Below are 15,151 nucleotides of genomic sequence, written 5' to 3' on the forward strand. Positions count from 1 at the left end.
TTTATAAAATGGGATCAGTTACAAACATGAAACCAAGGCAAAGAGCTTGTTCACTTGTCAGTGTCCGATATACACTCTGCCTGCTGAAGCTTTTTAAAATACTGACAAAAAACGGAACTTAAAGGGAAAAAAACTCTCCCTCTGGCTCATTCCTCATAGAGAAACATTTCTTATTTCCTAGGGCAGTCTGCTGAATTTCCACTTCAAGACCCTAATTTCCACCTGTGCATTCTGGAAGGAGCCGAAGGAATGGAGAAGGAAGTGGTCAAAATACCGTGACAAACACAGCGCTTTTAAGGGTGCTGTAATGAGATCTGCAGAAAGTTATTGATCTGTGCTCTTTCGTTTTATTTCCAATATATACTTTAGTAATGTTATTTCCCTAAGAAAGTTCAGCGTATTCTTCTAGGGACTTGCAGCAACAGGGCAAATAGCAAACCAGAATTTTGGAGTATTCGTTAGCAAAGAGTCGAAACATCTTCAATGAAATCCAGGCACCCAGCAAAGGACGAAGAAAAGCAAGTTCAATTCAGAATCATTCCTCAGCTTCTCTGGCTCACAGCGTGAGAGATCAAACAACAGGGACTAACAATAAATAAATATGTGTTTTCATATATTGTTGTAGTTGTTAGGTGCCATCAAGCTGGTTCCGACTCATAGCGACCCCTATGCGCAACAGAACGAAACAATGCCCAATCCTGCACCATCTTCACAATCATTGCTGTGTTTCAGCCCGTTGTTGCAGCCACTGCATCAATCCATCTCATTGAGTGTCTTCCCTTCTTCGCTGGCCCTCAATTTACCAAACATGATGTCCTTCTCCACAGACTGGTCCCTCCTGATAACATGCTCAAAGTATATGCGACAAAGTTTCGCCATCCTCGCTTCTAAGGAGCATTCTGGCTGCACTTCTTCCAAGACATATTTGTTCGTTCTTCTGGCAGTCCATGGTATATTCAATGTTCTTTGTCAATGCCAGAATTCAAAGGCATCAATTTTTCTTCAGTCTTCCTTATTCACTGCCCAGCTTTCACACGTATATGAGGCGATTGAAAATCCCACAGCTTGGGTCAGGTGCACCTTAGTCCTCAAAGTGACGTCTTTGCTTTTTAACACTTTAAAGAGGTCTTGTGCAACAGATTTGCCCAATGCAATACGTCTTTTGATTTCCTGACTGCTGTTTCCATGGGCATTGATTGTGGATCCAATTAAAACGAAATCCTTGACTTCTCTGTTTTCATGATGTTGCTTACTGGTCCAGTTGTGAGGATTTTTTGTTTTCTTTATATATACATGTGCACATATACACGTGTGTATGTACATATGTGTATGTCCCTTACCCATCTGTCAGGTGTTAATGCTGTAGGGGCTTGCATGTTGCTATGATACTGGAAGCTATGCCTCCACTATTTCAAATCCTAGCAGGGTCACCCCCAGTGGGCAGGTTTCAGTGAAGCATCCAGACTGGGACAGAGAAGGAAGAACACCCGGCAATCTACTTCTGAAAACCAGCCAGTGAAAATCCTGTGGGTCACACAGAACATTGTTTGATCTAACAATCATGCAAATAGTGCAGGACTGGGTAACATTTCGTTCTGTTGTGCATAAGGTTGCCATGAGTCAGAGCCCACTCAAGGACAATTAATGACATTTACATATGCATGAAGGAGCCCTGGTGGTGCAATGGTTAAAGAGCTCAGATGCTGACCAAAAGGTCAGCGGTTTGAATCCATGAGCCATTCTGTGGGAGAAAGATGCGGCAATCTTCTTCCATAAAGATAGACTACAGGCTTGGAAACCCTATGGGGCAATTCTACTCTGTTCTATAAGGTCACTGTAAGTCGGAATCAACTCAACAGCACTGGGCTTGGTTTTGGGTTATGTATGCATGCATGCATGGAATAGTACTTACTGGTGCTATTCTACTAAACACTGTAAGTATACAACCTCAGTTAAAGCAAGTAGCCTTTTAAGATAGGTATTACCTTCCTTACAGCTGGGACACAAAGTGAACTCTGCTTCTCTCCAAAATCCATGCTCATCAAAACATTTGTTTTCAAACATTTCAAAAGAGTTGAAGTGCTTTAAAATATATTTAAATTTAAGGTTATTTAGATGTACAAAAGAAAAGAGACTACTTAAATAGATAACATTAATTTTTTTTTTTTTAATTTGAAAGGAAGTCTGGGGGTTTGCACTGAATAAACAAATATTATTTCTCCTTAAATTTGTTTATCTTCTTAAAAAAAAAAAAGGCCCTAAGTACAAACAGCAGAATTCATTAATGAACATGTCATCAAGATGTCACAGGAAATTACAACCCCTTCTACACACTGTCACCTCCCAGGAACTCATGCCACTTGAATAAAAGAGAAGACATACTGTGCTTTGCCCTGTCTTCTCATATGGAACTATAGTTTCCATGGATCTTTTTCTCCCATGGAGACCCCTTTATAGCAGATCTTGGATTTTCCAGCAAAGTCCAGTGTCACATACCTTGTTCTACTATTGGACGACACACTGGTCTATGATATCCTAAAATGTAGTTTGGCAAACGTGAGCTTCCAATGTAGGATAGCCACAGGTCTTAGTACAGTTTCAGCTTTCTCCTCATGAAACAAGAATTATGAAATCCAAATCCTATTAGTTGTTTTAAATAAAAACAAGAATTCCTGAGAATAATTTGACTGTTGGCTAGGATCACCACACATTAAAGAAGAAAGCATGGGACAGAAGAAAGACCGTGGACTTTAGAATCAATCAGACTTATAATCAACTCTAAGACCAGCCACTTGTTCTGTGACCTTGAGCTAAATACTTCAATCTCTGAGTTCCAGTAGTCTCCTTAACTGTAAAATATAAGTCCTAATATCTAGCTCATAAAGCTGTAGTAAGAATTAAATGAGATAATATACACAAATTGCCTTGAACACTGCTTAGTACTTAGTACATGTTCAATAATTGCTACATTTTTTCATTCAATTTTGTTATCTCAGTATGAACTATAGGCTTTAAACTACTCAACTGCATCAAAAACCAGACAGCTATAGAATGTCTAGTCTAAGTGTTTTCACCACTCTGAGTTTGTATGGGCTACAGTATCCTAGGGAGCTCAGCTGCTAACCAAAAGGTCAGCAGTTCGAATCCACTAGCCACTCTTCGGGAGAAAGATGTGGCAGTTTGCTCCCACAAAGATCACAACATCTACTCTCTACTATAGGGTTACTATGAACTGGAATTGACTCGACGGCAATAGGTTATAGTATCTTAAATTCAATAAAACAACATGAATAGAGATAACATTTACTTATTCCCCCACCCAAGATATTATATAATAAATAGTTATAATACATTGCACCCCTACCTACCTTGGCTGGTTCTCCCCAGTAAGGTTCTCTCCTCTCTGGTAGCCACCGTCGGCCACCTGGGTTGTGGACCTCTTCACAATCTGCTTCAGCTCCTGCTCCAAGCGCTCTTTGATCGCCTTCACTGTCTCTGGGATCTTCTTCAGTTTGGACAGCCCCTTGATAAGGATGCCCATGAAGAGGGTACTGTTTTCCTCTGGATCCAACTCTAAATCCTCCTTGATCTCCTGCAGGTTTATCTCCCTCACTGTAAAATAAAATAACAAACACAGATTCCACTACAAAATGCAAAAAGTGATGATCTCATAAATGGGATCCTTGCTTTGATTACGCTCTTAAAGGAATCAGAAAAGATTTTCCAATTAAAGTATAATTAAGTTATATTTACATAGTAACTATCCAAGAATCACAAATTAACAGTTACATCCTATAAATCATCCACATCAGTTAGCAATAAAAGGCAAAGCAATTAAAAATTGGTAAGCAAATCTCCACAGGAGACCCCCATTTGTGCAATGAGTCAGTTAACAACATTTATTAAACCGTCATGTTCAGGGAATGCCATACCGGGTGCTGCAAGAGAGCACTGAAGAGCCACATCCTAGTCTCAAGTTTCTATTAATCAGTTGGTGAGGACAAGCAGCTGGAGAAAAAGACATTATAAATACATACAGAAAAAAAGGCAAATAAGGTAAAATTAATACAAGAAATCATAAAAGAGATAAAAGATAAAGGAAAAACAACATGTATAAGTAGTAAGTAAGATGACTTTGAGGAAAAAAGTAATGAAAATATATTTCATAAATACAAAAAACTTGTTTCTTTATTAAAAAAAAAAAATAGATCTACTACAGCATCCTTATCTACAGGTGACAGGTCTTGCTAATCCATGGAAGTTTTCTGAGAAGTCACTTTACATGTCAGAAGCCTCCACAGAGGCTAAAGCTTTCATCCAAGCCATTTGGCATGAATGGAAGTAACAGCCTAAAAAAGTGGTTCTTAACCTCAAGGGATGTGAGTGATCTGAGACCTCTATTATCTACTGAAAACCACAGACCTTTGCCTCAAAACAATGCATCTACATGCAAAATTTTTCATATGTTTCAGGGGTTTCACAACTACCATAAGGACAACAGGTTAAAAGCTTCTTTCAATTTCCAAGTGGCTGGGTTAAGACAGGCAAAACAAAAGTGAACAAAAGCCGGCAGATGGACCCTAGTAATGGAGACTTTTGCTCTGCAGAGAGACCCTAGTGATTATAGTTTTCCCCCGTCCTTCCCTCTCCTCCGCTATTCAAACCTACAACTGATTTTTTTTTTTTTTTAACATTGGATATCTTGAAAGAATGAATGCATTCTTCTATAGTAGATCCAAGCTCACGTGTACAACAAGCCCACTCTTAGATTGTCTAGCACCACTGCAATGGTACTGAAATCTGTTTATTTAGGAAAGAATGCCAATATCCCAGTACATGGAAGAAATCCTTGCAGAACTGCTGTAACAAGTCTCCAAAACCTCTACGCCAGATGACACAGAATCCCCTGTAGGCTACTCTCCCAGTCTGTTTTTTCCCTGCTCCCAATTCATAAAATTCACTTAAATATGAACTAAAGCATTTAATGACACACATTACATAGTTGCTTACACAGATTTCTTCTCACGTGAATAAATCCTCTACATATCTATCGTGTTGGTACTGTCTCACTTAGACTCATCAGGCCTCAGGAGAAAAGTACATAAAGAATGACCAAAACCATATAGTTTTATTGGCAATGTAGAAGGCAGTTGATTATATGGTATTTAATATTTTTTTAATAATCACAGTAAAACTGAAAGTAGAACCAGGAAGCCTTAAGCCTCTAAAGATGACATGACAATTCTGAAGACAAACCAAACAAAATCATTGCTATTCCCAAACGTGATATTACAAAACAGAGATTTCAGTTACTGGTTCTATTCTACACATGAAGTTAGAAACCTCAGGCCATAGAAATACTCCATCCAGCCAAACCTACCCGACAGCAAGGGGAGGAAAGTACTTAGCAGCCAAGGAACCACCTAAATTCAGCATGTTAGAGGGAGAAAAAAATGAAGCAAAACTATATGCAGAGCTTCAGGCAGGAAAGAAAGTAATAGAAATTTCACTGGGACAAAATGCGCTTCACACAAGAGCACACAGGAGGCACAAACAGGACACGTGCAAAAGGCCTCCGGAACATCACGGCTCTCTGCCACAGGGGTGACTTAGTGATGAGGTGAATGTGGTTTAAATCTATCAATTCCTAGAGTACATGGGATATAGCTATTTATATGCACACCAATATGAGAGCAAGCCCGTTAAAAAAGCAACAAATAAGCAAGGTATGATAAAATGCCACAAACCCACATGGAACATTTGTTTTGAACCTTATCTTTCTGTCTGTCTCCTGAAATTTCCTAGAGCATAAACACTGAGCAGATCCAATATTAATTAATTTATATTATCTACTTCACTTACATCAGCTGAAAATTAAAAGGCAATTTAGAAGAATAATATAATCAACCATGAAGACTATTCTAATAATCACAAAAACCCTGTGAGGTCAGAAAGACTTACTGGAGCTTTACGAAAAAAGCCTCAAACAAAATTCATTTAGATGAAATTCAGGAAGGCCTTACATCACCATTAAAACAAAATGTACATACTTCCAAACTAATAAACCCTAAACCACTCCCTAGTATTTGTATTAAAACAATATGTACTCAATGTGCAAGTTTTACAGCATTTAGAAATTAGAAATATTACCTTTTCCAATTCTCTTAACTCTGATTTTTCTGCTCTGAAGGTGTTACCAAGTGAAACTTTCTGGAACCTGGTTTTGAGGACTGTTATTGATTGACAGAATATTACTAAGTATTAAAAGACTTTCATGTCCTCTAATCAATTATTTCTACTGAAAACCTACTCGCCCCAAGTATTTCTTATTACACACATAGTCTGTAGATGTAGATACATATATATCCTTAATGGATATAAATCATGTCTGTAGGTGGAGCTAAATATGGAATATTATGGAAGGAGAGCTTAAGACTAGGATTCATGAAACAGTTAGCTAGGTAATATCTAAGATCCTTTTAAGCGCTACGATTTTATAATTCTATCAACTAGTTTAAATCTATCTCTCTGTTATAGGGCCTGTATCTACTCAAATATATGCCTATATATTATAGACAGGCCATTTAAAAATGTATCATAAGCAACATGAATAATCTATCTTTGCAGCTAAATATTTTATTTTTAAAAACTACTTTTCTGGCTTCTATTGAGTACAGAAAGCAATCTAGACCAGTCCGTCACTGCCCTTCTTTCTCAGTATGTTTGTCAGGTCAAGATCAGTAACACACGCCATTGCTACATACATCCACCTAACTGCACAAGATAAAGCTTCCGGTAACACACTTCAACTTTCTATCAAATCAGGTACATTATTTTATTGTTTATAAATACACATATAAAGGGATAATTACCTTAGTAATTACAGTAAAAACAAACTAACAAAAAAAACCCATTGCCGTTGAGTTGATTCCAACTCATAGTGACCCTACAGGACAGAGTAAAACTGCCCCATAGGGTTTCCAAGCAACAGCTGGTGGATCTGAACTGCCGATCTTTTAGTTAGCAGTCAAATGCTTAACCACTGCGCCTCCAGGGTCTCAACTATAGTATAGTAAAATAACTATAGTAATTACAGTATAGTATTACTATAATGTTGTCGTTGTCAGATGCAGTCAAGTCGGTTCTGACTCATAGCAACCCAAGGGACCCTATGCACAACAGAACGAAACGCTGCCTGTCCTGTGCCATCCTTATAATCCTTGTTATGCTTGAGCTCATTGTTGCGGACACTGTGCAAATCTACCTCATTGAGGGTCTTCCTCTTTTCTGCTGACCCTGTACCCCGCCAAGCATGATGTCCTTCTCCAGGGACTGATCCCTCCTGAACATGTCCAAAGTATTTAAGACGCAGGATCACCACCCTTGCTTCTCAGGAGCATTCTGGCTGTACTTCTTCTAAGACAGATTTGTTTGCTCTTTTGGCAGTCCATGGTATATTCAATATTCTTCGCCAATATCACAATTCAAAGGCATCACTTCTTCTTCAGTCTTCCTTATTCACTGTCCAGCTTTCACATGAATATCATGCAATTGAAAATACCATGGCTTGGATTAGGCGCACCTTAGTCTTCAAGGTAACATCTTTGCTTTTCGACATTTTAAAGAGGTCCTCTGCAGCAGATTTACCCAGTGCAACGCATCTTTTGATTTCTTGACTGCTGCTTCCATGGCTGTTGACTGTGGATCCAAGTAAAATGAAATCTTTGACAACTTCAACCTTTTCTCCATTCATCATGATGTGTTGCTCATTGGTCCAGTTGTGAGGATTTTTGGTTTCTTTATGTTGTGCAATCCATACTGAAGGCTGTGGTCTTTGATCTTCATTAGTAAGTGCTTCAAGTCCTTTGCACTTTCAGCAAGCAAGCTTGTGTCATCTGCATAACACAGGTTGTTAATGAGTCTTCCTCCAATCCTGATGCCCTCTTCTTCTTCATATAGTCCAGCTTCTTGGATTATTTGCTTAGCATACAGATTGAATAAGTATGGTGAAAGAATACAACCCTGACGCACACCTTTCCTGACTTTAAACCAATCAGTATCCCCTTGTTCTGTCTGAACAACTGCCTCTTGATCTATGTAAAGGCTCCTCATGAGTACGATTAACTGTTCTGGAATTCCCATTCTTCGCAATGTTATCCATAATTTGTTATGACACACACAGTTGAATGCCTTTGCACAGTCAATAAAACACAGGTAAACATCCTTCTGGTATTCTCTGCTTTCAGCCAGGATCCATCTGACATCAGCAATGATATCCCTGGTTCCATGTCCTCTTCCGAAGCCAGCCTGAATTTCTGGCAGTTCCCTGTCTGTGTACTGCTGCAGCCATTTTTGAATGATCTTCACCAAAATTTTGCTTGTGTGTGATAACAATGATATTGTTCTATAATTTCCGCATTCAGTTGGATAACCTTTCTTGGGAATAGGCATAAATATGGATCTCTTCCAGTCAGTTAGCCAGGAAGCTGCCTTCCATATTTCTTGGCATAGACAAGCATCACTGCAACACACAAGCCCCCACAGTATGACAAACTGACAGACGTGGGGGTATATTACTATAATGTTTACTATGAAAACTCCAGGTTAATGTCATTCCTTGCACTACGCATGGTAAATAAACTGTGTAAAGTTTACTCATATATATGATTTCAACCTACACATAATTTAAGCTACATACTGTAGTCATAAGAACTGTCTGCCTCTAAGAGACAGAATATACGACAGAATACGAAAGGGAGCCTTTAAACATTTACCAAGCATACTTACCAAAGTATCAAAAGAATTACACATCTACCATGCTGCCCCCAAAGATGGGAACCTGGCCTCAGGGTAGTTACAATATTCTCAAGTAGCAAATAATCAGAAAGTTACCACTTAAAAAAAAACTCCTGTACTTCTGATAAAAGCAGCATTATAAATTCATACTCTTGAAGTATCCAATCTACTCAAAACACAATTACAGATAAAATATAAATTAAGAAATTAAAAAGAAACAGTCTGGCTCAAAAGTCAGACTGACATCTCTATGGACAAGAGATGCAGAGAGTAGAGTCAGAGTGTGGCTCCCATGGGCTGAGCGGGCAGAGGCAGGCAGGATGTGGCTTGTGACAGTGCTGCACACCAGTCAGATGAGCCCACAGAATCCTCCGTTGACGGCTGCCAGCACAGGCCCAAGTTGAGCTCTGGACCTGGGGTGTTAGGCTGCTGGCCTCATCAAATCCTAGCCTCCTTCCTCAACCAGATAGAGGCTTGGTCAATTACGTACTTTAAATACCATTCATTTCACCAATGAAGAATTACTTCTAGCATTTCGTATTCCAATCAGTACATCCACTGGTACAGACCAAGAGAGCAGTATCTGAGGCCTGGTTGCCTTTGGAGTAAAGAATCCCGATTAGATTCTTTCAAATGTTAAATAATTACCCCTGGTGTGTGGATTCCTGATTAAGGGACTTCAAAAATGTTAACCAAGCACCCCTAAGGTGCAGATTAAATTACTTTAAAGAAAACTTCAGACAATAAAACAACCCACTCCTGAAAGGAGGCTGCAAAACAGTGTTGACAAGGACTACTGGGGCTTTCATTGTAAGAAGCTAGGAGCTTACACACCTCCTGGTAAGGTTATCCCTTGGTCTGCAGCACAGGGGTGGTATCAATTCAGAGGCAGATGAAACCCACATTGCAGTGAGCTGTGGAAGAAGGATGAGGATGCACTATTCCTTCCACAGGTGGGTGATGGGAGAATCATGGTATGTTTACTTGGGGGGGGTGGGGGGGTAGATGGAGTTGGTGGCTCTACTAGAACAAGAGCAAACGAGGAAACAAACAAACAAAAAACATCCATTGAATCATTTTCCCATAGGGCAGCACTTGACATACATTATCTCATTTAGACCAAGGAAGACTTAACTTTGAAGGTCAAGGAGCAGGAAGTAGAAGAGAGGCTACTAAAAACATAAGAGGGAGAGGGGATCACAGAAGAGACAAGGATCAAACAAACTGATGGCTTATTTGCATCGGTAGTCACTAAAATGTATTGAGTTGCCATCCATTGCTAATGTATGTATTTCTAAGATGTATGTAATTGCCAGGGAGACACCATGATGCAGAGGAAGGAACAAGAGCTGACTGTCATACGATTTTCTATTTGATTATCACCACTACCGTTTTCCAGTTGTGTGATCTCCTTCAAATCATCTAAACTTGCTGAACCTCAATTTCTTCATCTGCAAAGTAGAGATAATATAATCTGTCATGAGTTGTGCATATTAAAGGAGATAATGTGACACCAGTACACACGAAAAAAAGGTGAAAAGTTACTTTTAAAACTTCCAGCTTTGGGAACTTCCAGGTTGCTTAAGACAACAGTGGCTGCCTAGGTTCCCATCTCCCAATATTTCCTCCAAAAACAATACACAATAACAAGATGAAAACAAAATAAAACTACATAAAACTCATGCCCTCAGCATAACTTGAAAACAGAAGTTGCATAAAATTCAAAACCAATGTACATAAATATAAGGAAAAAATCTAATCCCAGCAAGAGAAAACCCATGTGCCTGCCCCAACCCTGCTCAGCCACTAGGCTTTGTTGCAAACAAAGGTAGACTATAATGAAGAAAGAAGAAGGGGGTTAATGATGAGCCTAAGGTTGACCTAAAATCATCCGCAGAAAGACAAAGTCCACCCTAAATTTCCAAATAGTAAAAAATATCCAAGAAGATGACATCATGGAATACAGGGAAGAGACATAAAAGTAGACGCAATTTGAAGGCGGTTTTGAAACATGCAGCTTCTGGGGGGAAAACAAGACAAAAAGAAAGAGAGGAGCTCTTTGGCTATTGGGTGTTGAAGGAAAAAAGAAGCAAAAGGGAAATTCTGGAATCTACAAAAGAGCCAAAAATCAGAGAACACACCATCCCCCTCCTCCCAACAAAACAAACAAAAATATTCACCGAACTATCCGGATTTTGCTGTACTGACAGAAGAGGGAGCCAATGAACTAAGAATCCTGTAAAACACCCCAATACTATAAAAATTAACATAAAAATGTTGAACAGATTCAACCAGGGGTATTATAAAAATTCAGAAAATGAAACACAAATCAACAGAGGAAAACTCTCTAAAACAAAACAACCAGGAAGCACAAAAAAACTAGAAGACAACACTTCAAATAGAATTAAGTACACAAACAAAAATTTGGAGATGTAAAAAAACACCTTGAATCAGAAATTTAAAAACTAAGAACAGATATGGGCAAAAAACAGGAAAGTGTGAAAAGGGAACTGATTAAATACAGGAAGGATATAGAAAAAAAGAATTATCTCTCAGACATGAAGAATAAATTATAAAATGTCAAAGGGGGAATAGGCTCAAATGAAAATGTTCTATAGGGTAGTGAGGAAATTCAGGGAACTAAAAAACATAATAAAAAAGATAAAAAGATCAAAGAGAAATAGTAGAAATGGAAGACAAGTAAAGGAAAAAAATATCACTGGAGAGATAAAGAAAAAAAAAATAATGCAACAGAACTAACACTTAAAGTTATAAACCAAGAAAACTAACCAGATTTTTTTTTTTTTAAATCTTGAAACTATGACATGAAAGAGTCCATTGCGTAGCTGGAAAAATTAACCCAAAATGATCAACTCTAAGACATATCCTGGTAAACTATTAAACTTGTAAGATAAAAAAAATCCTCAAAGAGAGAGTAATGAGGGAGAGGCGCTATGGATTAAAAGAAACTTGAAAGAACCTTCATTGGATCCCGATTCAAACAAACTCTTAAAAAAATGTATTTTTGATATAAATGACGCAATTGGAAATATGAACACTGACTGGGTATTTAACAATATAAGAGAAATATTGTTAATTTTGTGGCGGTGTGACAATGGCACTGTGGCTGTGTTTACACAAACTCCTCATCCACTGAGATACTTCACGAAATAGCTGCAAATGAAAATGTTTACGGGGAAAAGATCGAATAACTTACAAGGGCAAAAAACTTAGGCTGGCATTAGAGATTTTTAAAAAATAAAGGAAAGCAACAATGGAACAGTATTAAAAAAAAAAAAGTCAATTAGTGACAAGGAATTTATACCCACCAAAGTTGTTCTTTGAGCACCATGGCTATAGAAAAAGTGGAGGAATCTATTAGATGCCAAGCTTCATCCAACCAAAAGATGACTTGTAAAATTTGAGCAAAAAGACTGAGGAGTATCTTACGTAGTTAAGATGGGGACAAGGGTGGAAGACAGTTATATAAAAGTAGTACGTTGTGGAAAAGTAAAAGCAACGCAAGTAAAAAATGGGAGAACAGGGAGAGAAGGAGAAAAGTAGAATAAGTTTATTGATTATTATATATAGGCATTAGATGGGAATTAAAGGATACCAATAGGAGACGAATAAATCAGAGTAAAAGGTGAAATAATAATTTTAAAAAAAGGCTAAAAGCATTTTTAAAAAATACTAAAAAAAAAAAACACTGTCGCTGAGTCGATTCCAACTCACAGTGACCCTACAGGACAAAGTAGAACTGCCTCACAGGATTTCCAAGGCTGTAAATCTTTACTGAAGCCGACTGCCACATCTTTCTCCCACAGAGCAGCTGATAGGTTCCAACCACTGACGTTCTGGTTAGTAGCCGAGTGCTTTAACCACTGTGCCACCAGGGCTCCTCTTTAAAAGATGTACAAAGGTATATTTCAAAGTTATACAAAGACAATCACTAGCACAAAAAATAAACCTTCCTGAATACCAAAACAAAGTATAAAGAGCAAAAAATAAATACGTTTGTACAGAAAGCAAACAAACGTAACATAATACACATATTAATAAAATATTATGACAGAGTTGTGTCAAAACACAACAGTCACATCAATATATTATCAATGAATTTAACTTATCCAATGAATCAAAGGCTTTTCAATTCGGCTCACAAGGCATGACCCAACGCTACGCTATCTATAAGAGATATATCTAAAACAAACTGATTTAGCGAGACTGAAATACAGGAATGGATAAAGGGATGTCAGCCAAAGGCATTAAACATGACAAAGTAGGGCATTTTTTAATACCAACAGCCCAGTCACGATGAAGCTATAACACTTATGATGACTAATATACCAAATAACACGCTAACCACCGTTCTGAAGCAAAAACTAAATGACGTGCAGAGAGACAGACAGAAAAACACCAATAACGGAAAACTTCAGCACAGCGCAAATAGTAAGCCAGGAGATGGAAGACCTAAACAACATAATTAAATGAGGCAGATCTTAGGGACATACACCAAACTCTGCACCTAATAAGGAAACCCTGGTAGCATGGCGGTTAAGAGCTATGGCTGCTAACCAAAAGACCAGCAGTTTGAAAGCACCAGGAGCTCCTCAAAAACCCTGCGGGGCAGTTCTACCCTGTCCTATAGGATCACCAGGAGTCGGAATCAGCTCGGCGGCCAACGGGTTGGTTGGTCGACACTTAATCATAGTGAACCCACCTTCGTCTCAATCACTTACAGAGCATTCACAATAACTGATCATATATTAAGTCACAAGGAAAACATCAGTAAGTTCCGTAAAGTAAAAACATTATAAATAACACTCTCTGGTTATAATGTATCAAAGTCAGAAAGTATCAAGGGAAAAACTAAAAAAAAAAAAAAAACCCACAAAAAGGCTCATTCACATTTAAATCTAAAATTCTTCTATCAAAAACACCTGGGTGAAAGAAAAAATACAAAATGAAATAAGACAATTTTTTAAAAAAGATAATGAAAACCTTGCATATTGGTATCTATGGGATATATACAGCAGTGAGGAAAAAAATTCCTATCATTAAACACTTTTATTAATAAAGATTTGTAAGTTAAACCACATGATTTAAATGTCTAGCTCAATATAATTTAAAGAAGAAAAACACAGAAAACCAAAAGAAAGCACGAGAAGGAAATAAAGTGCATCTTATCCTTTTTTTTTCCAACCACACCCTCCCCCCCTCCGCCCAAGGTATTTTCATAAGCATGCTATGTTAACTTTTTTTTTACATGTTGCATAATGTGCTTATGAAAATACCTCTCAGGGAAGACGGTGAGGTTGGCAAAAAACAGACAACATGCACGTTATTTGCATTAAAATATGGTAAATAAAGATAAAAACAGAAATTAGCGAGGTGGGGAACAAAAAACAGTGGGCCTAATAAATATACCAAAATTCTGGTTGTTTCTTGAAAATACTAACAATATAGACACACCACTAATCTGATTAAGAAAAAAAGGGAGATCACGCAAATCAAGAAATGACAAAAGGAATTTTTTTAAAAATTTTTAAAGACCATAAGAAACTACTTTGTAAACCTCTGTATATACATAATTTAAAAGCGACATGAAATGGATAATTTCCTAGAGAAACACAGATTGTCAAATTTCATCCCACCAGAGACAAAATCTTTAAAGAGGCCAATTTCCACTGAAGAAATTATGAAAATTACTATGGAACTACCCCATTTAAAAGAAGATCAGACACCTATGGCTTCACAGGGAAATTCATACCCGTTCAAGCATCGGATAATCCCAACATTCCATTAAAGGCTTCAAAGCATTGAAAAAGAAGGAAGCTTCCTAATTCCTTCTATGAAGCAAATACTACATTGAAACCAAAATATAACAAGGTTTAGACTTAAAGGCCATTATCACATATTAACATTAACGCAAAAATTCTAAATAATACATTTGTTGTTGTTGTGTGCCACTGAGTCAATCGCAACTCCCAGCAACCCTACAGAACAGAACAGAATTGCCCATAGAATTTCCTAGTCTGCAATCCTTTCAGGAGCAGATCACGAGTCTTTCTCCTGTAGAAGGACTGGTGGGCTCCAATTCCCAGCCTTTCTGTTAGCAGCAGAGTCCTCAGTCATTGCACTACCAGAGCTTCTCAAATAAAAAAATAGCAAACGGAATTCAACAGCACATTGAGAAAATAATGCACTACAATTGAGAGTGATTTATTCTAAGAATATAAAATCGGTTAAATATCGTTGTGAGGTGCTGCCGAGGCCGTTCCCACTCAAACCGACCCTACGTACAACACAAAACACTGCCCAGTCCTGTGCCGTACTCATGAAAGTTGTTACA

General features: G+C 37.9%; 1 protein-coding gene across 6 annotated transcripts in view; it reads right to left on the minus strand.

The window, feature by feature from the left end:
- Nucleotides 1-15,151, minus strand: part of EXOC4 (exocyst complex component 4) — an 831,013-nt gene that overhangs the window by 724,917 nt on the left and 90,945 nt on the right. For all 6 annotated transcript variants that reach the window (XM_003420870.4, XM_064289703.1, XM_010600447.3 and 3 more), the window contains exon 6: nucleotides 3,369-3,612. In XM_003420870.4, the coding sequence (XP_003420918.1) occupies nucleotides 3,369-3,612 (244 nt within the window). The remainder of the gene's footprint in view (nucleotides 1-3,368; nucleotides 3,613-15,151) is intronic.

Source organism: Loxodonta africana, chromosome 8, assembly GCF_030014295.1.
Source record: "Loxodonta africana isolate mLoxAfr1 chromosome 8, mLoxAfr1.hap2, whole genome shotgun sequence".
Classification (NCBI taxonomy): domain Eukaryota; kingdom Metazoa; phylum Chordata; class Mammalia; order Proboscidea; family Elephantidae; genus Loxodonta; species Loxodonta africana.